Raw genomic sequence first — 10,034 nt, 5'->3', positions numbered from 1 at the left:
CGTAGGTGGCGAGTTAGGGCAGGGATAGGTCAGGATAGACAGGTCAAGTGGGTGGGATGAGGCTGGTAGGGAGGAGATAGGGGTGCAGCTTGAGGTGGGAAGAGAGTTTTGGTGGGCAGAAGGATAGGTGAGGGAGACGAGACAAGCTGGGCTGGTTTTGGGATGCAGTAGGGGGAAATGGGAGATTTTGAAGCTTGTAAAGTCAACTTTGATACCATTGGGCTGCACTGTTCCCAAGCGGTATATGAGTTGCTGTTCCTGCAACCTTCAGGTGGCATCATTTTGGCACTGCAGGAGGCCCAAGGTGGACATGTTGTCTGAGGTAATGGGAGGGAGAGTTGAAGTGATTTGCGACTTGGAGGCGCAGTTGTTTCGTGCGAACCGAGCGTAGGTGTTCTGCAAAGTGCTCCCCAAGCCGCTGCTTTGTTTCCCCATACAGAGGGGGCCACATCAGGAACAGCGGATGCAATATACCACATTTGCAGATGGGCAGTCAACATCTGCTCAATGTGGAAAGTCTTCTTGGGGCCTGGGATGGGGGTGAGCGGGGAGGTGAAGGGGCTGGTGTAGCACTTTCCCCTGCAGCCGCAGGAAGTGCTGAGGGTGGTGGGGCAAGGGAGCGCGGAGCCGACAAGGGTGTCACAGAGAGAGTGGTCCCTCTAGAAAGTAGACGGGGCGGTGATGGAAAAGCGTCTTTGGTGGTGGGGTCGGATTGCAGATGGCAGAAGTGTCAGGGGATGATGTGTTGGATCTGAAGGTTGGTGGGGTGGTATGTGAGGATGAGGGAGGTTCTGTTTTGGTTCTTGTTGTGGGGAGGGGGTGTGAGGGAAGTGTGGGAGACACGGTAGAGGGTGTTCTCCACCACTGAGCGGGGGTGGGGGTCGGCAAAGTTGTGGTCCTTAAAAAATGTGGACGTCTGAGATGTCTGGGAGTGGAATGCCTCATCCTGGGAACCAGGTCTCCATACCTGTGCTGCAGGTCCATGAATTGGGAATAGGGAGTAGCATTTTTGCTGGAGGGAGGACGGACGTTTATTCTAGGTAGCTGTGGGAGTCGATGCGCTTGAAATTGATATTGGTTTCTTGGTGGATTGCAGAGATGGAAGCAGAGAGGTACAGGAAGGAGAGAGAGGGATTAGAGATGTTCCAGATGAACTTAAGGTTGGGGTGGAAGGTGTTGGTGGTGAAGTGGATGAACTGTTTGAGCTCCTCATGGGAGCACGCGACGGTACCGAAACACAGTCCATGTAACAGAGGAAGAAGTGGGGATTTGGGCCAGTTTAGCTACGGAACAGGGATTGTACTACATAACCTACAAAGAGACAGGCATAGCTTGGGCCCATGCTGGTACCCATGGCCACCCCATCTTCCATATCCGCTCTCAGGTTGAGGCATTCCACTCCCGTACACCTCAGCCGTCCTCGATTTTCAAGGATGGCATCTCCCCCTCACCAGTAGTCGAGAAACCAAAGTTGATCAACCAAGGAAGTTGAGGAAGGGTGAGGTATCAAGTTGTGGGCAAAAGCATTTTGGAGATTAAAAATCAGTGATAAATTCAAATGAGTAAAGGAGGACTAAAAGCACATTAAAAAGACAACAGAAAAATAACCTGCAAAGGAGGAATTTAGCAAGCAGTTCAAAGAGAAAATAAAATTCTCTTTGCACGTAATTTTTTTAAAATCAAGTGAAGATACACCACTGATAACGAACCTTCCAGGTCTGTTACGGGGAGCCAGGAGATGGCAGAATAGTTATACAGATATTTGGCATCAGTGTTTCTAGTGGCAGGTACATTGCACATTCCACAAATACTAAGGAACGTGGGACAGGACTTAAGTCCCATCACCATCACGAAGGTCGTATTATACAAACTAATGGCTGAATTATCCCCTGGAGCTGCTGATTTGCATCTGAAGATCCTAAAAGATTCAGCTACAAGGTCATTGGGAATATCCTTGCTGCATTTACTCTGCCTGGTCCTATTACAATATTGCAGGGTTCTATGAGATTTCCCCTTTATTCTTCACATCTATCTGTATCACTTGAGAAGTCACATGATACATGACACCAGGTTACAGTCCAACAGGACACAAAGCTTCAGCTGTTGGAGCGCTGCTCCTTTGTCAGGGCAAGTACACTGGAGAACGCAGCACCACAAAGTGGTTCATTGAAAAAAGCTTGATGGACCGTAACCTGGTGCCTAGTGACCTGACTTTGTCAGCCCCACTCCAACACGAGCACCTCAGCACCAATTAATCTAGTTCTAGCTGGTTCATTCTCTTTCCTCAACTCTGCAGAGCTAGGAATCTTGTGGTAAATCTTTTGGCTGCCTTCCCCGCCATTGCCAGTACACCTTTCCTCAGGAAAGGAGACAATACCTGTGCACAGTACTCCACAGATGACCACGCAGGCCCTGTATATTTGCAACAAGGCAGCTCTAATTCTGTCATTAAACACTGAGGGACCACATACCATTGATTGTCTTCACCTGCTGAATCTTGATGCAGACTTGCAGCAACTGGTGTCAAAAGACACAGGATTCATCACGCCCACCCTTGTTCTCCATTCTATTTCTATTCAGATAGAAACCTGCCTTCCTGTTTTTGCTTCCAAAGTGGATAACCTCATCTCTATCCACGTTGTACTCGCTTTACTATTTACCCACTTATTCTAGTTGTCCAAATCACAAGGAAGAGTGTTATTATCCTCCTTAATAGTTCACCTTGCTAAACTGCTTCCCAAACTAGCAATATAGTTAATAGGGAGACAGTCAAGGGAGCAGTTTGAAACAGCATTATACCAGATGAACACATGCAGTACCTGCTCTTGAACCCTTGTCTGAACAGGGAACGTGGAACTGCACTCTGTACCTAACCTAGTTAGGTGCATTTCCTGGGGATGTTGGAATTCAGTACTGTAGATGGAGCTCAAGTCTGGACAGAAAGGTACCTTCACATTTAAAAAAAGCTTAGACAAAGGATAACTCTGGAGCTAACAGTGCAGTCCCTCTACGCAGAAGACTCAGTGTGGTGCCAGTTAAAGAGGTCCTCCCCATTTTATCATCTCCCTACACACCCCCCGCACCCGCAACTTTTTTGGGCCCACATCTTGCATCCATCCTCCCTTCATTAAAACCGCTGGCCACAACTTCCCCTTCCTGATCTCCATGTTCATTGATGTTCCCCTCATCTCAGGAAATCGCTCTCCAATGTCCCCCAACAACAGATCTGTGGAGCCACCTTGCCCCCAGACCCTCCCCTCTTACTGAGGACCTTGCCACAGGAATCAAAGCTCTCAGCTCAAACCCATGGAATCTGGTACTCAGGCTTTCGTGGAATTTGAACCGCTTCCCTAAAGGAAACAGATTTGTAACCCTCAAATCACTAACAGCCCTCACCCACATCAGACAGACACTTGCTTAACACATGCCCTGACCACAGCTGGCATACTCCGGTCAGACATCAGGCTGCACAACTGAAATACAAAGACAACAACAGTATTGAGGCCTGTAGACCTTGTTTCAGTGCCTTCCGTAAAATGCACTTTCCCAACCCCTCAGATCATGCTGCCAAGAGTCAGAATGCAACATGGATTAAACCCACCAAGTGTCAAACTTCCTCTTCCAAAAGAGAGGCTACCAGGTGAGGGCGGTTAGGTCAGTTATATTAACAGAATGGTGTTTTGGCCACAATTTATCTACTTAGTTGCTGAATATTTCAGGTACAAAACATAGCACTCCATGTCATGGCTACAGTGACACAGGACAACTTGCTCAGTCTCCCACTGACTATGAGCAGTCATTCCATTTAACATCGAGCCCTGAGCAAAAGGGGAGTTAGACGCATTTGGCCAGAAAGCTTTTTCCACTGAGTCTTCAGACACCAGTCAGGGCAGATCAGATACCTGTATTCTCAGCTACACATCACATTGCGTTCATGAGAACTGACCTCCTCAGCATTTCCTACCGAAGTTGAGAATTCGTTTCTCTGAATGCCAACTTGTGTTCACAGTCAGCTACACCCTCCTTTACCACAAGAGGCACAGCAGGCAGTTTCAGATGACCACCAGGGGAGAAGTGTGGCATAGTCACAAAGCCTTCATACCCACCAGCCCTGCCAGGTGACATCAGGGTTCGATTGAGAATAAGCAAGTGCGAGCAGGTTGTGCTCTGCTCAGGAAATCTTGGAAGAAAGATGGGCCCCTCAGGGCAACCTGACAGTTCAGCCTATTTCAGGGTTAAACACAGATGTTTCCCTCAGACAATTGTTTATTGATGTACTCAAGGGCCAAGTGCCATGTGCCCTCCTCAAATTTGGGCATAGTCATAGTTAACACAAGCTTTCCCTAAATACTGAAAAGGGACCAAATACCAGGTGGTTTACAAGTTATTGTTTGCAGTTACAGTTTGATGTAAGCCTTGAAAATAATTCCTCCAAAGCTTAACACAAGAGGTTAAAAGAAAGCTCAATCTCCAGGGGATACAAGAGAAACCTAACTGTGGGAGTCAATGCCAAAATCAGAACTAGAAATCCTCTGTGAATACTAAAAAATTCCGTGAGGATGGAAAAATAAAAAACAAGGTCTGAACAGACAATTCAAAGAATCACTGCTTTATTGGTCATTTCATGAGGTGAAAGGAGTTTGCTTGTGTTTCCTGTAAATGAACAAGGCCATCAACGAAGCAGAGATCAGGGAGACAGCCGTCACTGTCAGGGACAACATCACAACCAGCTCAGACTGCAGACCTACACAACAAGGAGAAACCAATGGTTACTGAGGGAAACTGGGACAAAGAGGGAAACTAGCAGTCAGGCAACTCACCGCCTGGAGACATCTCCTGCATCCTTTGCTCAACCTCAGTCAGGGGCTCAGTTGCCAGGCTGGTCAGCTCAGGATCCAGAATGAGCAGGGGGCCAACTGAGGCCTCACCCTCCCACCTCAATCCAGCTTCACTCTCTGCAGGAACAAACAGTACGGTCAGGGTCAGGGAAAATGGGATATAGCCCCCAGTGGGTCAGTGACCTACCAGCTTCAAGTCCAAGGTCTCTCCTGCCTCTGGAGGGAAACGCGATCTCCCTTGTGCTACCACAGTTCCCCACATGGCAACAGGCACAAATGTCACTGGTCGATTCCCCCAGTGGGGTCCAGCTAAACGAGAAACAGCCCATCAACCACATGGTGCATCACATCTCTGCAACATCATGAAGGGACAGGGAGTGGGTGACACTCACATCTTGTGCAGCTTCTGGAAAGTACAAGCTTTGTTCCTGGAATCTCCCTGACCCACTGCAGCAACTCTCAGGTGACAGGTGATGAAAATCTGAGGGACACATTCAGCACAAGTCAGTGTTTGGCTTCTGCCCATTGAGTTGAGTGACTAATCAGCAGCTTGCTCTTACCAAGGAACGCTCATCTCCATAGAAGCGGAAGGCATCCAGGTCAAACCTGAGCTTGTCCGGCTCCCGCCGGTCTCCCGGCAACACAAAGGTTGAAAGGGAGTCCTCAGCTTTGCTGTCCACGAGGCAACTGCAGGTGAACAAAGGTACATGAAGTGAATGGAGTGAAGTCATCGAGATGGAAGCAGCTGGAGAAAGCCGAGAGCTCCTTACCCATTGTAGTCAATGATGCTGTATCTGGGGCTGGAGTCCTTGCCTGGGCTCAGTGTAGCTACACAGCGGTCAATGTACAGCTTCATGGGCATGTGGTTGTCCATTGAAACAGATGCCTCAATGTGAATGAGGTCTCCCAGGGAGTAGACAGTGGAAGTGCGCTCTGTAAGCCAGTCACCTGAAGTACAAGAGGACAAGGGTTGGAGAAAGTGGGTACAACCCCCAGTGAGTGACACCAGGAGATCCCTCCCCAGCCAGCCATCACATACCATTCATTAGACGCAGGGAGAAGGACAGGTGCCCTTCTGCAGACCTGGTGGAGCTGAATGGGATCCAGGTGGGCTTGATGGAGTTACTGCTCACATTGCCCTTCCTGGGGGAAGGGCGACAAGGTAACCATTTTAGGACAAGGTCAGGTAACAACTGTGCTTGGGAATAATATTGATCAAGCGAGTAAAGATTCTCACCTGAAATACCGACACACAATGGGAATGACAGCTCCGTTAGTTCTCACAATGACAGACCCAGGATAGTTTGGGATGTGTGACAAGTGGGTGGTGTAGATCAGAAAATCTCCCATCATCTGAAAGACACCAGGTTAAGGAATGAGCAATGATCTGAAATGAGGAGGGTCAACACAGGGCTCACAATGACATCATCTCTTTTGGGACCCAAGTGCCAAGATGTAGTTTCCTCCTAGCACTGCTGGAGTGCTAGTCACAGGTCAGGAGTCAGTCGTCAGTCATACAGGATCAATGTAACAAGGAACTCCAAATCATTGGAATGCTCTAACAGAGGCTGAACACTCTGGTCAAAGCACTGATTTATTCTGGAGTGAAATCATGATGAGAGACAGGAACATGGGCATTCAGGATGAATGGGGTGCAGTTAAAAGAGAGATCATGAAGAGACAGGCATTTGGGTCCTACCAAGTTAGGACAGAAAAAAGGAAGTGAAGGCACGCATTGGCCGTCTGGAAAAATGGAAGTTGTTCTGTGTCCATATTCCAATCAGTGCATTCATTCCAACATCAGGGACAGTCAACAGTGCAGCACTCAATTCCATGATCATTATTTCAACCCATCTTAGACTCAAGAAAGAACTATTGGGAACTGTATTGAAAGAACTCAACATTCACATGTGTCTTACTGAGGGGAATGAGCTAGAAGCAAAGAGGAAACAGAAGATGGCAGAACACCAAAAATGGACAGCAGCAAAAACCCAATTCCAGTCAGAATATAAGGATAGCTTACAGGTTCTTAAAGTAGGAGACCACTCAAGACCAATTATATCCAAGCAGTGGTTACAGTGAGCATCAGCAACCAGCCCAAACTTTCAAGTATGGGAGGACTCATTACCTGCAGCCTGCTGCCACACTCATGCAGCCCATAGTCAAAGAGAACAGTGTGGTTCTCAGGGTAAATCCTGGTCGGCCGACAACCTGCTGTCCCCAGGGTCAGGTCAGCAGCTTTAATCAGGTGCCTTGTTCCAAATAAATCCAACTGGGCCCTGACCAACAGCTTGTGCTCTCCACACTGCACCATCACGGTCTGCAGTGGAGACACACTCCCACCCTCAGACATTCTGAAACTGGAACCAGTGGGATCCCCATGAGGAGGGACTCTCTCAGGTACAGGAGTGGCTCTCACTATTCTCCATGGATACCTCTGGCTCAGAAACTGTTGCCAAGTTTCAGAGCAACAAACAGCTCCAACTAACACCAGCACTGGAAAAAAACCCCTCACTACAAAATCCCCCATGATCCCAAACAACTCAAGCATCCCTTCCAGCCCCCACCCAGCTCCTTTTATACACACAACCTGCACTCACCTGACACCAATCAGACCAGAAGCAGCAACATTGAACCAATGAACCAGCCCCAGTCACTACAATTTCCAGCACTGACTAAACTCATGGATTTCTGACCAGGAGGGCCTGTTCCATTTGGACCAATAGGAATGCCTGGGAGTTGCTGTGCTGTCACCTGACTGCATTCAGCTCCACAAGTCCTCATGGTGTGGCCCCCTGAGTAAAATCATTAAACATGGATCATTTCAACATTTCTCTGATCTCAGGTGTCTGACAGTGAGAAATACAGAAAGATTGTCTCTGGATGGTGTTTGGAAACTGGGTTTGGCTAGAACAAAAGGAACATTCCTTATATTTTCCTCATGCTGTGCGCCTCCCTGTGTCTGTTTATTTGAGACTGCATGGAGGAGCTTTACTTTGAATTTAAAGAGAGAGTGGCTATCGCACCTCATGCTATTACCTGCCTTGGTCGATTTGGATGCTGACGGTGTAGAGGTAGTTTTAATCTGTATCTAACCCTGTGCTGTCCTCTTCCTTGGAGTGTCAGTGAGGACAGTGTAGAGACAGCTTTACTCTGGATCTTATCCCGCAATGTTCCTGACTATCTATAACAGAGAATGTTTTGAAGCATTGTTTTCTGTTTGAAACAGTAGGGGGAACATTTTCCTGCATCTAACTCTGGGCGGTACACGTCCTGGGAATGTTTGATCAGAACAGTGTGGTGGCAGCTGCACTTTCAGATGAAAGGAGCAGACAAACTTTCACTTTCAGTTTATAGGTGTAGAAGGAGCTGCAATCTTTAACTAATCATGTGCAGTCCCTGACCAAGAACTGTTTCTCAGGACCGTGTACTGTAGCTTTCCTTCCAGTTTAAAAAGTTAGAGGGAGATTTACTTCCAGCCTGCTAAAATAGCGCACTGTGGAAGGAACTTTACCTTGTATCAAGCCCTGAGTTGTACCCGCCTCTTAAATGCCCCTAATGAGACCGGCTCCACTACCCTCTCCGGCAATGCACTCCACGTCTCTACCACTCCCTGAGGAAAGGACCTACCTCTGACGTCTCCTTTGTATCTACCTCCGCGCACTTTAAAACTATGCCCATCATAGTCGCTACTCTGTCTGTCCACTCCATCTGAACCTCTGATAATTTTGTACACTTCTATCAAGTCACTTCTCATCCTTTGTCGTTCAAAAGAAAAAAAACCTACCTCTCTCATCCTTTCGTTGTAAGACCTTCCCTCCATTCCAGGCAACATCCTGGTAATTCTCCTCTGCACCTTTTCCAACACCCCCATTCTTCCCTGTAATGAGGTGACCAGAACTGGACACAATACTCCAGATGTGGGCAAACCAGGCTTTTGTGTAGCTGGAGCATAACTTCACAGCTCTTGAACTCAGTCCCTCCATGAATGAAAGCTAACACAACATAGGCCCTCTCAACAACTCTATCCAACTGGGTGGCAGCTTTCAGGGAACTGTGGACATGAATCCCAAGATCTCTCAGCTCCTCCACACTGCCAAGAATCTTCCTGTTTACCCTGTATTCTGCTTTCAAATTTCTCCTTCCAAAACGAATTACCCCACACTTTTCAGGGAAAATCTCCATCTGCCACTTCTCAGCCCAGCTCTGCATCCTATCAATGTCCCTTTGTAACCTAGAACAGCCCACCGCACTATCCACAACTTGACCGATCTTCATATCATCCACAAACTTACTAATCCACACTTGCACTCCGACATCCAAATCATTTACAAAAATCACAAACAGAAGCGGATCCAGAACAGACCCTTGTGGTACGCCACTTGTAACTGAGCACCATTTTGAATATTTTACGACAACTACCATCTTTTATCTTCTCAGGTTCAGCCAATTCTGAATCCAATCTTCCAAATTTCCCGCATCCCATGCCTCCTTACTTTTTGCATGTGCCTACCACGGGCAACCTTATCAAATGCCTTACTTAAATCCATGTATACCACATCCACTGCTCTGCCTTCTCTACACGTTTGGTCACCTCTTCAAAGATTTGAGTAAGGTTTGTGAGGCATGCTGAATATCATAAATCTATCTGTGTCTATAGAAGCGATCATAAATCCTATCTCTCAGAGCCCTTTCCAATAGGTTGCCCACCACTGAAGTCAGACTAACTGGCCTGTAAATTCTGGGGTTATCTCTATTCCCTTTTTTGAAATGGAAATGGCATTTGCCTCTCTCCAATCTGCCAGCACTAAACCCATGGACAGTGAGGACAAAAAGATTATCACCAAGGGGTCTGTGATCTCTTCCCTCACTTCCCATAGAAGTCATCTTCCTCACGAACATCCACCTCCTCTAGCCTTCCAGCCTGTTTCACACTGTCCTCTCCTACAAATAGTTCCCTCTCAGTTGTGAACACCAAAGAAAAGTATTCATTAAGAACCTCTCCTATTTATGGGGACACAAAGGGTAGACAGTACACTGGATGAGGTGTAGGAAGTGTCCGGGTGTCCTGGAATGAAAGGTGATGGTGAACACTATGTTACGAATTGTCTGATCTGCACACAGCATAACATTATGAAAGGGGCTCACTGACATAGTGGACCAATAGAAGGGCCAAGGAGTAATCTACAAATAGAC

The 10,034-nt window shown here is 47.4% G+C and overlaps 1 protein-coding gene across 1 annotated transcript; it reads right to left on the bottom strand.

The window, feature by feature from the left end:
* Window positions 1-4,622: 4,622 nt before the first annotated feature.
* LOC132206312 (zona pellucida sperm-binding protein 3-like) lies at window positions 4,623-7,152 on the bottom strand. Its single transcript, XM_059639904.1, has 8 exons — window positions 6,967-7,152; window positions 6,076-6,191; window positions 5,878-5,981; window positions 5,609-5,786; window positions 5,399-5,525; window positions 5,231-5,319; window positions 5,026-5,147; window positions 4,623-4,744 (listed from the first exon to the last, which is right to left on the bottom strand). Exons 1-8 carry the CDS (start codon window positions 7,150-7,152, stop codon window positions 4,623-4,625), a joined length of 1,044 nt encoding a protein of 347 aa, XP_059495887.1.
* Window positions 7,153-10,034: the final 2,882 nt, after the last annotated feature.

This window comes from Stegostoma tigrinum, chromosome 35 (genome assembly GCF_030684315.1).
Source record: "Stegostoma tigrinum isolate sSteTig4 chromosome 35, sSteTig4.hap1, whole genome shotgun sequence".
Lineage (NCBI taxonomy): Eukaryota > Metazoa > Chordata > Chondrichthyes > Orectolobiformes > Stegostomatidae > Stegostoma > Stegostoma tigrinum.
Note: the sequence above shows the minus strand (reverse complement) of the source record. Positions and strands in the feature narration are given on the sequence as shown.

What these genes read in the sequence shown, in the direction of transcription:
- LOC132206312 (XM_059639904.1), bottom strand. Translation starts at nt 7,152, where the DNA reads ATGGTGCAGTGTGGAGAGCACAAGCTGTTGGTCAGGGCCCAGTTGGAT. An exon ending in ATTGTGTGTCGGTATTTCAG is followed by an intron (nt 5,982 to 6,075) that starts GTGAGAATCTTT and finishes CCCTTCCCCCAG; the next exon opens with GAAGGGCAATGTGAGCAGTA. An exon ending in AGCATCATTGACTACAATGG is followed by an intron (nt 5,526 to 5,608) that starts GTAAGGAGCTCT and finishes GTTCACCTGCAG; the next exon opens with TTGCCTCGTGGACAGCAAAG.